Genomic DNA, 17,540 nt, shown 5'->3' on the forward strand with positions numbered 1-17,540 from the left:
AGGAAATATTAATATTCGATATTGTTCGACAGCTCGATGATCATTCCATCGCGGGATACCGTCTGCATGCACGGTATGAAATTTTCGAAGACAACGGTATAAACCGCGCTTACAGATGAATTTTATAGAATGGTTATCTTTTTAGGGAATTACGATGATAATAATTCACAGCCATAGAGAGAGAAAAAGAGAGAGGGAGAGAACGAAAAGTACAAACATATAACTTGGTAAATAGTAGGTGATATAATATGTGAAATTTAACGATACGAGATACATTAATATTACATGTAATTGGTATCAAGCGATAGCATTTCCCGTGTACAATGTTTCAGCTGTTTTAAACCGATTTAGCGCTATCCTATCGATACGAGTAGACGTGACAATTCTTTTCGAATAAAACCTTTTTTACATAGTTGCAAAAATGTACTTCTTACATGGTAATTGAAAGAGTTAAGTGGCAGATGTGTAATAGTAGAACGGTGGTAGTAATGAAGTAATTAAATTTAAAAAGTAACGAAACGGTTGATATCGATTTATCGACCTTTTACGTTCGTATCGGAAAATACGTTTGAATGTTTTTTCCTATTAATATTGTATATATTAGTTTGTTTATTTCACGCAAAAATCCAAGATATAGTTGTCACAAACTTTTACGATTAATGCCTTTAGTTACGGTGCTAGTTACGTATCTTTAGACAGCTATCTAACAGTATTGTTCATTTTGAAATATGTACGTTGTCGAGTATAATTAAACGGTAGTATGTTTATTTTTATTTCGTTATTACGCGTTAGGTCTCGTGTACGTACGTGGATAAGTTTATGTTTTGAAAATATTGTTCTAGAATTACGAATTGTATTTCTTTCGTAATGCGATCAACGCGTTGACTCTTCTATATACATACGTATAAATAATACCAATCAATAAGTTCAATCACGATAAACAAGCGGATGAGGATAAGCACGATGAATAAAGTTGTTTGTATTTACAGACCAAACAGACTCTTTCTTTACTAAAGGAACAGAGATGCGGAAATTAAGGTATGAAAGTTACGAACTTTTTTTTTTATCGATATAACGATCGTCTATTTTGAAGTTTATTAAATATTGTTAAATTCTTTTACATGTAGTTTTATTCCGTCGATATCGAATATTGCAAATTTAAGATTCGCGTCCAATATTTCAGAGAAACAATTTTTAAAGCTTTTCAGTAACCAGCTTTTACGTAATATTTTCCAATTCATGTTTCGCAATATCCTTTGTTCCCAATTGCTTCTTTTGATGCGTTAAGTTAATATTCTTTCATATTTTAAAATACTTCTTGCACAAGACCGAGGCGAGTATTACAGTCATAATAAAAAGAAAAAGAACTGTTCCAAATTTATCTAATACGCTCGAGATTTTACATCTTGCGCTTGCAATTTATTAGTAATTTTGTAAAATACTATTACTTCCACCAAGTTATTGTACTCGTCGAACTTTATCTTCCAATGATGTTGTGCTTCTTTAAACATGCTATATACTACAGGCGGAAGGTAGATCGATATTTAATATCTACGCTTATAAGTTACGGGAAAATGGTATAAAAAAGTGGCACAGACCAACAGGCCGCAACTGCTTAAGTTGGCGTCGAACTTTGTAAACGAATCAGGTTTAAGACCCTCGTAATCGTACTAGCGGCGCAGAAATATCACGAATCGATTTATCTTTAGCAAAAAGTCGGTTATAGCCGCAATTCGCGGTGTTTCGCGTCTTTAGAAACGACTTTCACACACACACACACACCAAAACTGGAAGACTTACAGTGCACATTACAAATTGTTTCCTCTAAAAGTATCAGATATGAAGATATAAATTTCCTTTCTTATTGACTGTCGTACGATAGGTAAAAATATTGTTCATATACCAAGCAGCAAAATCTCCCTCGTATTGTAGGAAGCCTGGGTTAAATATAGGCCGTTTGGTACGTGAACCTCGAATGAGACACTAGTTACTATATTTGATAATAAAGATATAATTTAGCTCCAAGATGGCTCTTACTCTTAATTCTTTATTTTCAACTATGGATCTCACTAATATAGAACTCTAATTCTGACTAACCATCATAAATCGCCGATTCTTCATTGATTTTATCTTTTTGCGTTTCCCTACCCTTTTCGTCGGATGCAGTTATTCCTAAAAGACATTCGGTCAGAAAATATTACAAAGACAAGTATTGGATTATTAAATCCAAAAGCAGGAAAATTTGTTTCGCATAAAATTCATTTATTTTCAGATGTATATTTTAACAGGCAAATGGGATACTTCTAAATATAAAGTGTATGCGCTTTAACCGAACACCGTCAAACGCGAGGAAAAATAAGAAAGTATCGTGACACCCGATACCTCATATATTTAAGATCAAGCATAAATTGCAGGTTGACAATAAAGCACATTTTGATTTTGCCCAAAATCTGTACATACTATTTTTATGCTCGGAAACCAAAGAAATACGAAAATATCGCTTATCGATCTAATTAATGAAAATTCAATCTGATGCCAGTATAATACCGTTTTTAAAGAATTGCACCAGCAAAAGCTGCTCTTCCATTTTTCTCTCGATTAACGTTCGAAGAAACATACTTCGAACAAAAACACATGATTTCATCGTTTCATGGGAATCTGCGATAGGGTGGAGCGAATTCCGCAGGAGAAAGATGGCCGGGCAATGTGTCTCGTCGATCAAGCCCGAACTCTTTCCCCGAAAATTTACTCTTCGGCCCAATAAACGAGTTTCCATCGGCCCCTGCTGCGAGTTCGATCTTTATCCGGAACAAACGTCTATTTCATATCGGCCGCGATGAAAAGAATTCCAGCGTTGCCCCACCCCTATGTTCCCTTTCGGCTAGGAGAACGACGAGGAAGAGAACTTTATGAGTTTGGTGGCCGGAATGAGATCGACCGCGAATTTATTCCACGGCCAATTACCATTCGGCCGGTGGGCTCTTTGCATTACGATCTCGCCGGATACGCGCTACAATTGCCGCGATATCGGTGTCGGATGACGCGCTGCCTCCAGATATCGGTTATCGATTACGAGCCTCCGGCCGTTTAGAACGAGGAGAATCCTTCAAGCTGGCTGAATGTTACCAGCGGTGATAAATTATGGTAGGACTTTGAATTCCATACACGGAACCAGGATCTATATACTCGTATACCTAAATTGTTGCGTGCCGATCCTATTGATCTCTCGATCACGTTCAAGTACAGAGGATATTCTATAGATTTTTATAAAAAATGTTCCTGCCGCGATCCTACCGTAGTCACGAAAGATGCAAAATAATTAAAGCATGGAATTTTAGACAGACGGGAAAACGCAACGTACTAATAAGAACACGATTGAATTTTTCATTTATAGAGAATTTAAGGGTGCAAAAATGCGTTACTGATATTTCCAGTGAAACGGACTAACTACGACAGAACTTCGATAAAAGCTCGAACAAGTCTGCAAGCCGATATCAAGCGCAAACGAGTTATCAGGCTGGAACCACTTAATGCTTTATCGATCTCGTTAGCGTATGAGGAAACCGCGGAAAATAAACGATCCTGGGTTAGCAATAATAATTTAAAACTAAAATCAGCTACGTGTTGGTTTGCTAATTTAGGATACGTAGCCAATGCCGTGGCCGTCGTAAATCTTCCTCGACCCTTTGTAAAGTATCACTCAAGCGCGATATCTCCAGAGATTCTACGTGCAGTTTTCTGAAAAATCCTGCTGGACCGTGTGTAGTCGGCTGAACGGAAGATAGAAATCTGATTTGCCCTAGCCAGATATAATCCTTCCTCCATCTCCTTTTCAACGCTCGTTCCCCTATTCTATAGCTGCCTGTCTTTGTTCTTTCTCTCTCTCTCTCTCTCTCTCTCTCTGTCTCTCTCTTTATCCTGTGCAGAACGTTCGTAAGGGGATCATATGAAACGTTCGTACGGCAGATTGGCAAGAACGATCGTCGCAAGCTCATGTCGAAGATCGATCGATGACCGATAATACGATTACAAATTACGAGCCGTTTAGACACGTCAGCGGATGAAACTGACCAATCAACGACACCATTGTTACACTATCCGATTTATCGACGACCGAACCGTGAATAGCACGGTGATTTTTGTGCCTATCGACGATGCACTTTTCAGCTGGAAATCAACGTTCGACCGAGATTCACCGGCACACTAGGGAAAAAATTTATATGTGAGCCTGTTTTTCTGCCAGATAGCGCGGCTACGTTTATTGCTAGCCGCGAGAAATTAAATTCAACCTCGGAGTACCAATACTTTTTGTATTCGTTCGTTGGTGCACACTCGATGGACATATCGAATTGCAATGGACAAAACAAAATTGGATAAGATTGTTTTTCGTTCCTCTAGAGGCGACGGTCCGTTAAATTGTTGTTATAACACGAGAGCTACCGTTTTCGTATTTTCTATATACAAAAAGAAAAAAAATATGTTTTGTATATAGGATTTATTCTGTTTGTTGCTATCCGTTAAAAAATATTTTAGCTCAACGTGAAAAACGATTTTCTTCGAACAGGTATAAATAAAAGAAAATAAGTCTTTGCATTCGACAGGAGAATATTTTATCACATTGTCGTGCTCTATGAATAAAACAGAAAGACAAAACGCATTTACATCTTTTTCATATCGTTGGCGATACTTTAGCAATTATTCAAAACGATAGTCATCTGTAGACGCTCTATATTTACTTCTAACAAGAAAATACTGAGTTTTCTTCGTGGATAAATTATTTTCGGATAAATGGAACAAATGTTGCGTCATAATCACTAAGCTAGAATGAAAGCTGAGCAGAGAAATTCGAGTATCGCACGAAGCTGTTCTACGTGATAACCCGTAACAGAAATGCAGTCTGGCAAAGATAGAACAGCTTCTTCCTGAAAGTGTAACACTTGAACACCATGCGTATTTGTAAAATGTCGAGCACTCTTTCGTCTCCAAGCGTGTCGTTCGTGTGCAAGCGAATGCAACGAACGTATACGAAACACGACTACGTAAAATCTTGCTTACCATCATATGCAGATTCTTTGAAAGCATACTACGTCCCATTTGGATTGTGACGCGAACTCTACGTGCGCAAACCATACAAAGGTAGGCACTCAGCCTCGCTTTTCTTCTGTCACTGGCATTGATCATTACGCCATCAAGATCCATCTTGCTGCGAGTTCAGTTTTTTTACACGTTTTTCTAACGATATTTCGTATGATACGAAAGCGTTACAAGCGTCGTATATAAATACAAAAAGTAGCTCACAGCTACGACCAACTTGGGAACATCGGTAAAAATTTATTTCTTAAATTGCTCCTAAACTTCGGTGTACGATCGATCCAGTTTTGTAAATAAAGTGTCCAAAGTATAAGACGATTTTGGAACAAAAGAACGCGTTCATCAATTGTACGAAAGAACAGAAAGTTTCGCCGCCTATTCGAAATTCACCAAGAAGTTTGGAAACTCTGTCAGCCAACGATAAGACTCGGAAGTTGGCGTTAAGTTCTCCCGGAACCGTGCAGTTCTTTTCTGAAGTGAAATTCATTGCCTGCCGTGCCGCACTGTTTCCGTGTGACACGTCCGGGAATAAGAACAGCCGACATTCGCAACGGATTAATTTCCCGATACATCGTGAACGAGAAACGAAAAAACAAGAAATGGAAAAAAAAACGAGCGATTTTGTCGATACACGAATTCGCGCGAAGCGACAGGCCAGCTCCCTTTTGCCTCTGTTGAATGTCAGAGAAGCCACACGTAATATACACGTGTACCGATTCTCTGTATCGCGCGCGAAATAGTTCAATTTCACGTTGCAAATCAGATTTTTTTCGGGCTTCTTTTAATATACAAGTCGTGTACCCATCAATCTGACGTGTACGAACGGGGCCGTGCACGAATGTATTCGAACAGAGACGACAGTCCTTTTTCAAAGAGAAGCTGTACGAGTACCGTGTACCGATGTAGTCGCTACACGGTTTCTTCCCTACGGATTGATCGAAAGGCAAGAAACGACGTATTGTGACCCGCGATGGATGTTTAGACGTATTCGCTTCGCATTTCGCTCGCGTTCAAATTTCTCCGTGTTACTTACGAGTTGCATGGAATTTTTTTATGAAACTGTACGCGTTCCTCGCTTTATAAGTATGTTCTTGGTGTTTGCAAGAAACGCAATAGTCGCTGTTTATATGTAGCGTACTTATCGAACAAAGCGCAGAAACGTATATGCTTTATTAAAAAATATGAAAGATTCTGCAGTTTGTAGTTTGTACAACGAAACATATATATATACAACATATACAATATAATATGTATAATATTTTAATAATATACGTAATATTTGTATAACAGCTATGTATTAAACTCACTTTGATTTCGTTTCATCTCGGTGAACCAGTAAATTCTTTGTATCAGTTCGTATTACACGTATCGCACGCAATAATATCTGTTCGATGTGTCTTTCTTTTTTGAAGTTACACGCACATAAAAGTCCAATGGCGTAAAATCAGAGGCGATATTCGAGGCAAAAGTACCGTTCTCTCTGTATTTCTTATTTTTATCGTAACTTTCGAATAAAGCTTTAAATGAGTTATGTTTATATAACCGCTTTTGCTTAATTATACCGGCAGTATAAACCAAAAAAGTTTCGACCGTGTAAGATCTTCGCTACGTACATGCGCCGCCAATTTGATCAAGTATCCAAAATTCATGAACACGAATTTGATATTGTTAATATCTCGATATGAATTTTCCGCTATGCCTAGAATCTCAATCTCGTGTTGCAGTATATTACAGATAATCGAAATGCTTGTTCGATCTAAGTGAAAGCAACGAAGAAGCATTTAAACAGAAATTGAAGAAAATATTTAGTGCGGAACAAATAACGTCGAAATTTCTAACGATACTGTATCGAGACTAATAATTTGCATAGCTTGGCACAATAAAGCACGTGAAGATTCTCTCTCGGACCAGGAGAAATATTCTGGAAATTGAAACGGCGAATATTAAATATCGGAGCGCGGCGGGAAAGCGGAGAGATATGCCGGAAATCACGAGTCACTGACGCGACAAACTGGCAGTCTCCGCGAAAATTCAGAACGGTGGATGGTTGGCTAACTGGGAAGACAGCCGTAGGTTTCTCAGGATTTATGCAATATCGAGGGCGTGTGCAGCGCGTAACGAGACTATACGAGAAGTAATCAATCGACAAGCAGAGAGGTGTTTCGCGATACGAAGGAAGCAGAATATACGGGCTCGTAATGTCTGGGAAGAGTGGGTCGTTCGTGCCTACCGAACCGCGTAACACTTATCTCTTTCGGCGGGCAAAGTTTCGTTCCCCGGTGCCCGATCGACGGTATTCACCGTTTAAAGAAATCTACTTTTTCCCAGCGGTGCAATTCGTTCAGAAGGAATCTCCGTGCGAATGGAAAAGGACTTTTTCCCCCGCTTTTTTTCTCTTATCAGCTTAACGAGCTTTTCTTTATCCACCCGACGACGCTGCGCCATCCTACCTTCTCCCTTTTCTTTCTTCCGAGTGACACTGGCTTCTGTTCTTCCGCTAGCGAACGTTTTCTTCTATTTTTCACGGTCTCTGCGTACCTTTCCCTTTTCTTGTATTCTTTGATTCCTTGCCGCTTTTTCTCTGCTACGTATCATCCGTTGGCCAGTGACGTCATTTTTTTGCACGAGAACGTTCTCTCTCCTTTGTTGCCTCTTCACCTTCACCTCTTAACCGTCGTTATTTTCATCATTTTGCACAGACGGTTTTTATTCCTTAACTCATACCGTCGGTTTCACCGTTACAATTTTACCAGTTCTTGTCGTTGCTCTAACCCGATCTCTCGTCGCCTTTGTTTGTCCTACGGGTTCTTTTCGTTTGGTTTTTACGCGTCGTCCGACTACTTCTTCCGTCTTTCGCTCTCTATTTTCCGGCCCTTCGTTTCTCGCATTCTTGCTTCGCGAGATTATCGCTTCTGGCTTCGTTCCTTGACATGGAAATTTTACACCGCGTATGAATTAGCGCGTGTATTTGTCCTAGCGCAAGAAAATTAGCTAGGCGCTGCAAGAGAAACAGCGGAATGTTCCGCGTCAGTTCATTTATAATTGGTCGAATTATCGAAATTCAATGAATTATCGAAAATTCACGATACATTTGTGCCATAAAAGGATATTCTGGCATCGTCGACGTAATTTAACTAACAACGAAGGTTTTCATTGGCAAGCTTATGACGCGCTCTCGTAAAAAACAAGTAAAAAATTTGTAAAAAATAAAGCGTGCGATCCCATTCTCGCACGATTGTGTGCATCGCGTTATTAGAAATATAAACCTGCCGAATCGCACGGCGTTACCGAAGCGAAATCGCAACGATGTCGCATCGTTCATTTGCATCGCATTTTACATACCAATTAAGGCGAAAAGCCGAGGCAGCCGAATTTAAAAGTGGTACATTTATGACTGGTCGATTCGATTCTCCGCAGATAGCTCTTATTTGAATTGTATCAATACTCAAGTAGGGAAATACAACGATATATTCACGAAAATGATCCGTTTTGGTTCTGACGAAAATACTAGAATGCAATGAATATTAATTCAAAATAATGTACGAGGAAGAAAGTTGTAAGACAAAAGATACTTTTTCTCCTAATATACAAATTTATGTACAAATGTCTCCTTGACGTTAATAACAAGTAATATGAAACTTGAAAGTATTACACGCAGTACACTTTCCATCTACTTACCCTCTCGCTATTATACTTTATTTCGCTCACATTGCGTGGAATCGAGCGGAAGCAGCCAGTTTATAAGCTTTAAACATAGAAGCTGCGGTACAGTATCAGCGTAGACTGCGTTTAACTTGGCGAACGTGCTCGATTAGGTATTTCACGGTAACTCACGCCCACGATTCGTATCTTGCGTTGATTCCACGCCACGTGGATAATGCTTACGGAATTCAGTTTACTAACGCTAACGAGAGAGTTGCTCATTACGAGCAGTTACTGCGAGAGTGATTCCACGAAACACTTCTTGCTGCTCAACGCGCCTACTTAATCGAGATGCAGTCACGTGACAATCCCCACAGGGAAAACTTGCGAATTAAGTCTGTACATTACGTTTAGCCCTCTAGCCGCGGGCGACGGCGAAATCGCCTTCTATTCTATTAATTTTGACGGGGTACGCTCTAACGCGACACATTTTTCGTATTCCGTCAAAAATCTCGTCTTATAGCGTTAATCCTGTTGTGGTCGTCGAACGTTTTACGTCTCCGTAACTTTAGTTTCACCCAAGAAGAAGTTTTTTCTTTCGTTAATTACTAAAAATTTTGGTGTTTTTAAAACAGCTTTGGCATAAAATTCAAATGACGCGCGTCGACAATGATTCTCTTGTAGTTTCCTCAAATTTTGGAATTTGTCTAACAATACGAAAGGGCACAACACGGGTAACATCGATGAGAATGATCGATCGACAAACGAAAAATCGGATTCGTTCGAACAACCGAATTAAACCGATATTTTGTATAATGTTTCTAGGTATACATCGTAGGTCACACACCACCAGGGGTGGACGATCGTGAGAGCGGTGCGGCGATGTTGAGCGAACGTCACAATACCAAATATCTCCAGCTGATCCGGTTGTATTCGGACATCATTCGCGGTCAGTTCTTCGGTCACTGGCACTCGGACACTTTTCGCGTGGTCTATAGCGATACCGGTACGTGTATACGTCTTGTCCCTTCTTGTTGGCAATACCAACAAGCGTGGCGGTTGAACGCGGTGAATCAACCGAGGTGGTCGGATCGATGCGCAGGCATCGTATCGCACTCAAAACCCTGTTCAACCTTTTACGATACGCGGTTCACCAAGTGGCTGTTCCTCTTTCTTTTTCAGTTTCGTGCGCGCAGCCGTATCTTACATTTGCTTCACGCTACATTTCTGATCCGGCCTATCTTTCTTCTTCGTGCTTCGAACTTAACAACTCGGATTTTCTTCCTTTTTTTCTTCGCGCGTGAAAACATTTAACGTTCAATGCATCGAAATGGAAGTAAAATCGACGTTCGTTCTTTTACCGCGTCTTTATCGCGATTGTTTCGCTACGCCGTTCGCAAAACGCTACGCTCGTGAATACCGTTGATGCTGTATTCGTGATTTTGATCCTTTCGTTCCCTTTTGTCACGCTGACTTTGGCTTTATCGTATTTCGCTTTTGTCGTTTGCGGGCTGAAGCGCGTCTTTGTTGGCGATTCAATAGCGGTTTGACTTTCCTAACGATCCAACACGTATTGGCTAAGTTTGAACGCGTCCCAGTTCAACCATAAAGGAATGATGAAAAACGCGTGCCGTCGGTGCTTTATTACAAACTCCGTCACGGATGCGGCTTGACAGTAAAATCTATAAAATGCATTAAGCTTCGAGCAGGTAATTATTCCTATGTAGTTTGCCTGATATACTGATAATGTAGATGTCGATCGCCCGTAATCCAACGAAAGCTTAAACGAGCAATTTATTTTGTTATCCTGAGATTAACGATCGTATATACGTTAAAGCAAAACGTTCTTTGTTAATCTTCCCACTATTTATATATATATAATTGTACGCAAAAGTTCTTTTACATTCGTACTGTACTACTGATTTCGATATCTCGGAATTTTTGCTTCGATGTCTGGAAATAACTTAAAACTTTTTCGACGTGTTGTCGAAGCATATCAACATTTGAAGCGTATTAATTTGTTTACATTTTCGTGATTAATTTACGATTACGTTGATTATCGCGTTGTATCTTTTGCTTGATTTATATTATTCTCACCGTAGTTTACCGATTTCTGCAATATCCACGAAACGTATAAACGTGTATGATTATAAATAATAACAGTAATATCAACGTTTTTCCTGACGAATTTAAAATATCTTAGATTTTCGAAAATAATTTTCACGATCGAATAAACGCCTGTGCATTTTTGTCGGTGAAGTGACTGTAAACGCAGGGTGGTTCAATTTTACGACGCTGTATAGGTCCATTCGGTCACGTTCTACTCATATTTTTCAGAGCGTTCCTTCATCGAAACGACCGAGGCCGCGAACGATAATCAATAAATTCCCCGCGTGTGTCGTTCGATAGCCAGGATACTTTTCAGCCGTTTTACAGTCCGCTTTATCGGTCACGCCAGCGAGTTTGGCGCGCTTTTAAAAACGTTCCTATCTCTTTTACGTTCACTTACGTTAACGTCCTACTCGTTCGGCCACAAATATGTATACACATTGCGACACGCGGGAAGAATTCAAAGAATAATTGATTTTACCCTGACGACGTTTGTGCCGCTAGGTCTGCCGGTGTCATGGATAATGATGGCACCCAGTATATCACCGAGCACGCCTGGAGGGCCAAATAATCCAGGTTTAAGATTGTACAAATTCGAAACTGCCACTGGTCAGGTAGGTAAAAATGTTCTGCGTTACGTGACGTTCGTAGTCTCTGACCGAACGATTTCTATTTACGCGATTTTTCGATCGAAAGAAACGTAGAGCGTACAAGATGTTTGGAAAAAGGGGCCGATACTTAAAGAGCTTGTGGTGAGTAAAGTGAAAGATGTCTGATCAACAGAGACTATAAAGCCAATCCTTTCCTTGTAAAAACAACTCTTATTAACGCTTGAAGATCGGTACAAATCGTCGTATTTGTAAATGTTCAATATCGTCTTTCTCCCATTTCTATACAAAGCTCACGTTTATGGATCGTAAATCAACATAAGGTAGAACACCGTTTATAGGAAGAAAATTTTAGTCGATGCTGATCGACCGAACCCTCGCCAACGCGAAACGAAAAATGCTATCAGAGAAAACTTTTCTACTTCTATTGCACGTACTTCGATTATATAAACGATAAAAATATGCTTGGACGTTGTCTTACTTTTCTGAGTGAGTAAGTACCATAAGGCCTTTAAGTATCTTTTTGTCTTTTGCCTTTTTCTTTTCTAACAGCCTGTATAGGATTCGTCGACCCATCTTCTCTTCTGTTCCGTCGTATTCAGGTGCTGGATTATACGCAGTACTATCTTAATCTGCCGGACGCGAATTCAGCCGGGACGGCAAACTGGTTGGCCGAGTACTCTCTGCTCGAGTACTATGAACTTCAGGAAATTACAGCGATCACTCTTCACGACCTGGCTGACCGATTCACGCAATTCAATGATTATGCTTTCGTCAGGTACGTAAACGGTTCGACCGACAAATTTTTCCATCTGTCTAGCAGAATACGTGACCGCGATCGTATCGTGGACAGGGATCATTGATCATCCGGATTACAACCGCCCTTTCGTTCCGTTTATTCCTTCGGGCTCGAGTATTTCGTACGAAAATGTGGAACGTTACTTTGATGTATTTCCACTTTGGCATTTCTCGGTTTTTTTCGCGTTCCTCTGCTGCTGCATGGTACGCGATTCGTAATTAAACTCTGCACTTTGAGTTTGAACTATACCTTGTAAAAAAATAGAGCAACGTTGGCGCGATTCAAAAATAGTAGACACGTTTATATTGTTCTTTTTTTGCCTACTTTTAGTTTTATATTCCAAGTATTTTATATATCACCTATCATTAAAATAGAACATCGAGTACGATCGAAAGCAACGATTTTCACATTTAAAACGATGCAATTCGCAGTTTAACGAAGCTCGCTAGATTCTTTGAAAGTTTGCAACAACATTCAATTTCACGAGAAACTTCGTAATTTAAATTCGCTTTAATTTCGCTTTCAAGGCGTCTCGTGCTCATCCCTGCTATCGTAATCGCGTGAAATGGGCGATATCGCGCGAAAGACCTTGAAAACTCTCCCACTGGGGAGGTGCTGTTAACGGATGACTGACGTAGGTTGTTCGTGACAAAGTTGCGCGACCACGCAGCACCTGTACCCGGGGATCAATGTGGCAATGTGCTCGACACTGCGCGGAAACATTTACGCGATCCGATGCGGCGATTGCACGAGCTAGTCGCGACGTATACGCGCCGAACCCGTTGCTGCATTAATAATTTCCATATTTCTCGAGCAATTATCCGGCACGATAATTCCTCGAGCAGCTTGACGCTGATAACTGTCTACCCTTTTCAACGCAATCGCGTCATTACGATGCTAATGACTGTCCCGATACGGTGGCTTGCGTCTCGCAGAGCCTAGCCAGCTCCACGGCTGATTATCTTTCCGCGCACGCGGCCGCTTATATTCCCATAGATACTACGCGGCCAACACGGTCTCGTTGCCGCGGGAAGTGGAGCAGATTTGGGGCTGCGGAGGACCGCTGAACGGAGCTTGCGCTCTCCATCATTACTGCACGGTCACCCGGCTGAACCCAGAAAACTACAGGCAATGCTACTCCTCGTATGCGTACGCACTCGCTTCCACCGGTCCATCCACGCCGCGACTCTACCTCTCGCTGCACCTGCTCGTCCTGTTGGTTTGTGCGCAGCTACTGAGGAATCGGTAGGTTGGAATCCCAACGGCCTGGCGAAAGACGACTGCGTTACAAAAGCGACCAAAAGCTCAGCTCCCTGCTCTTCCTGATGCGCCGATGACATTTGCGTCGGCGATCATCGCGCGCGACCGGTCGAACTCGGATCTTGTTTAAGCGGCAGAAAATCTTCGAGCCAATCTCACACTGCCACCGCAGTTGACGATGTCTCGTTCCGTTGTCGCGATGTTTGCTCACGAGGGGAGCAGCCGGATAGAGAAGGGAAGGGAGCGTCGGTATGTACCGCAGCGAGTGATTCACTTTGTCTCTGTGTCTGCCTCGATGTCTGTCTCTTTGTCCACGTCTTCTCTCTGTCGTATCACGCGAAGGGGTTTGGACGTCACGGGAAAATGGGACTTCTCAACGCCACAGCGATATCACGTCGCGCGTTCCGCGGGGATTCGTTCGTAGGCTCGAAGCGAGCGTTCCCATCCAAACACAGTATTTTCTATGTATGCCGAACGACGGGATGATAATCGCCTCGAACGACTGCTTCTTCGCAGTTTGAGCGATCGTTTAATTACTCGGTCTACGAAATTTCATGGCATGATTGGCATTTGCTCGGTAGTGGCGAGTGGCGAGTGGCGAGTGGCTCGACCTGATGTAACCGCGAGACGAGAGAGGGAGATGATCGACAGGGTAACCCTGAAATATAAACATGGTTCAAACGAAAGCAAATGAAAGAAATCGATGAAACCTTGATGTTGTACTTGCTTCTCTTAAACGTTTGTGTGCGTTGTTTTAACACGAGAGAATCGTATTTATTAGGGCGCGGCGCGCGCCTAAAATCAGCCGCGGAACACAAAGAACGATCCACGTAACGGAGAACGACGAATTTACGCGATGCATGAAACACACGATCGATCTCGTGAAACCGTTCGTTATTCGGTGATGTCGCACGACTCGAATCCACCGTCAGCGGGAGGGACGTCGGTGACCCCGGGACGACTGCGTCGAAACGTTCTTAACTCCGAGAACCATTATCGTATCGTACCACCATTTCGCGATTGTCGGAACAATACAGTATTTCTTAATAAACGAGTCATGGATTTGTAACTACTAGTTATGAGTTATTTTAATCCAAACATGATCCCGTTAATCCTTTCCCGTTACGACGATGATCCGACCTTCTTATCGTTAGACTGGAATGACTTTAAAAGAATAAATACTTTTTTACGCGAAACAATCAGAAGATTACTACGTGAAATATGCTACATGTACTCTAGTGATGTACTATATATGTCTGCATATAACAAAACCGTAGCAATTCCATTTGTTGTAACTTTTATTTTTATTCGGATGTTGGCTACATTTCGATACAGTTTTTTCAACCACAATGGATATCAACAGGAAAAATATCCTAAAAGTCAGATCCAGTTATTATTGTACTATAAATAACGATAAAAATAACGACTAGCTGACTCCATCTTCGAGCTGCTGCCATCTTCAGATGATTTGCTATTGTTCATTTTCTACGAGAATGTAATGCGATCTGATAGCCCGGAAAAAACGAAGGACCACTCTGGAAGTATCGATCCTTGTTTTCTGACTTTCTTATTAACGAACTTTCTTATCTCTGCCGTATTGCGTTTTACGAATCATTAAACGTCATGATATTTTTCAGGAAAGCCATTTTTCTTCGTATCTATTTCATTCGGCGCAGAATTAATTACATTCCTAAAATCATTTGTTTTAATATCATAAAAATTTTAAGTTCCACATCGTCAATATTTTCTACGTCTTCTACAGCTTTTACATTTATTCGTAGTTTCTCGTTGCTTCGTAATATCCATCACATATTTATCTTTATTTTCAATATTTACGTTTTCTAAAAATTGCGTGTATCGAAGAATAGGTTGTTCAAGAGGAAATATTACTGCCACAACGCATTCTACCAAGCAAACTGAAATATCGATCTTGCCAGTTTTGCTGAATATTAAAATAAACGTTCGGTCTAATTAGCTGTCCATACATCGATAAAGTTATGAAAATTGCAGCCAACTAACATATCCACCAAGGAAAGGAAAAGAATAACACGATAATTTGCTACGTTACAAGAAACCATTAGCGAAACAAGTTGAAAAACGCTATTTCCAGAATAATTCTAGATCAGTTAGAAATTTAGAGACCAAACACCGCTATATCACCCTTATCAATGAACCCGGTACGATTTTTCAAGGAGTTTCAAGGAGGACGAATTTACGATCTTTGCATATTCAAGGCCAGTTAATTTCCACTAGTGGTCGTTTCGCCGTCGACAGAGTTTTCGAATACAGCGTTACGAGTGGTAATAAACAATAATGGTATCAGCCTGGTGAACTGTGAGCGCGAGCGTGCAATCTCGACATGCGATCAAAAGGGAAACAACGTTGGACAATGTAATTTAATGAAAATCCAGGACCAGCACGAACGAGCAGATTCGTGCAATTAATAGTTACTAGTTTCTTTATCATCTTTTTATTCTGTGACTGAATGTGCGTTTGCTTCCTGTTCACAGTGTTCCAGGCGAACGCATAATTTTCTTTGTCGTTTCTTCGTTTTCTTTACCTTTATTTCCGCATGCTTCGAGGCACGTTCTTAAATAAGCTACACCAATGCGCGGGGTTAGTAGAAATTCACAATTTACCGGGATAACAAGATAGGATAGCGAGATCTCAATTAATTCCGCAGTTACTATAGTTGGTGAGTAGCTAGCCAACTTCCGTAAACGAGCTCCGGTTCGTGCACGTGGTGACAGCAAATATGAAGATAAGTCGTTCATTAACACGAAACGGACATTCAGAGGAAAATGTCGAGAATTGCACCGACGTGACGTAACGAGACCCAGGGTTTCCTGTCGCGAAACCGTATCAAACCGGCAAGGACGAAGATTCTCGGACTGTTGCTTCGCGGCGACTCGTTTAGAACGGTCCTGTACCCACCAGGTAAATTAATATTCTCCGACCGTCTAACAAGCGGCGGAGTGGATGAGTAAAAGGGGTCTTAAATTAAGGTTTTTGTTCGCTACAGCCTATCCAGAATCAGCTGGTCGGTCGTTGCTAGTTGCGAACGACATCCTTTCCCTTTTTTTTTCTTTTTTTTTTATGGAGTCTACTGCATGTTTTGTCTACTTTCAGACACGTTTTAAACAGCTTTGCAGCTTTTGTCTTTAAGGTAAACAATAGGGTACAGTAAATGTGGAATGAAAGAAGAGGAAATGGAGCGAGATAGTAGTTAGTCCAACGTTGTTCGGGCTAAGTTCTGCAGCTTATGCACTTTCCCCCACTTTATTGACGTTACTGTAACGTAAAAAGCTTGGACACAATGGCGTGTTATGGGAAGGAAGTATGTACCAAATGAAGATATGTATTTAAAAAGTGCGTACTAAATGAACAGAATCGTTTCTAATTATAGGTAGTATCGAGGTAGGCAATATAATCACGTGTAACTTCACGATAGTCTCACGGTATCGATTGGTATGGAACAGATTGTAAAACTAGTGCCAGTGGTACTGCAACGGATGAATGTTCTTCATTCAGTGCACCAGAAGAAACTAGTAAACCATTATTTTGTTTAAATTAAATTTTATATACTAAGGAATAACTAACAATGAAAATAGACGCAATATATTTTACATATTGTAACGTAAGATGTTGGAGCTTGAAGTAGCAGAGACGAATGATCAGTAATAAATGCGAGCAAACTGCCAAACGATGAGCGAATCGACCAGATTTTCGTTATCTATTCAACACAAACTCGTTTTTCACTGCGTTTCCTATATTCCACGTGCATTATAACAAACGATATTGTGGCAGTCGTTGCTTCTACGCATGTCGCAAAGTGATTTCATGAACGCGCGACTCGAGCTTATAGAACTTCTCTCGAGACACTGATACGAGGCCTGTATGGCACGACAATAAAATTCCTATCGACGTAAACTCTTTTCCGTGATTTCACTCTGTCGTCGTCGTTTTAATATTTTTCGATGCTCCGTTTGTTATTGCGCGACATGAAAATTTACGAATCGCTATCGACCTTC

General features: G+C 40.8%; 1 protein-coding gene and 1 long non-coding RNA gene across 7 annotated transcripts in view; one reads left to right on the top strand and one right to left on the bottom strand.

The window, feature by feature from the left end:
• The window catches only part of LOC117230393 (acid sphingomyelinase-like phosphodiesterase 3a), a 49,847-nt gene extending 35,263 nt beyond the window's left edge, over window positions 1-14,584 (top strand). For 3 of the 4 annotated variants that reach the window (XM_033487802.1, XM_033487804.1, XM_033487801.1), the window contains 4 exons: window positions 9,559-9,739; window positions 11,347-11,456; window positions 12,053-12,228; window positions 13,246-13,498. In XM_033487802.1, coding sequence (XP_033343693.1) covers window positions 9,559-9,739; window positions 11,347-11,456; window positions 12,053-12,228; window positions 13,246-13,498 — 720 coding nt within the window. Of the gene's footprint in view, window positions 1-9,558; window positions 9,740-11,346; window positions 11,457-12,052; window positions 12,229-13,245 lie in introns of all 4 variants that reach the window. The other variant, XM_033487803.1, reaches the window with a different exon arrangement.
• Window positions 1-17,540, bottom strand: part of LOC117230404 — a 90,996-nt gene that overhangs the window by 48,486 nt on the left and 24,970 nt on the right. The window lies entirely within an intron of this gene.

The sequence above is a fragment of the Bombus vosnesenskii genome, unplaced genomic scaffold (assembly GCF_011952255.1).
Source record: "Bombus vosnesenskii isolate JDL3184/JDL3185 unplaced genomic scaffold, Bvos_JDL3184-5_v1.1 scf7180000013267, whole genome shotgun sequence".
Taxonomy (NCBI): domain Eukaryota; kingdom Metazoa; phylum Arthropoda; class Insecta; order Hymenoptera; family Apidae; genus Bombus; species Bombus vosnesenskii.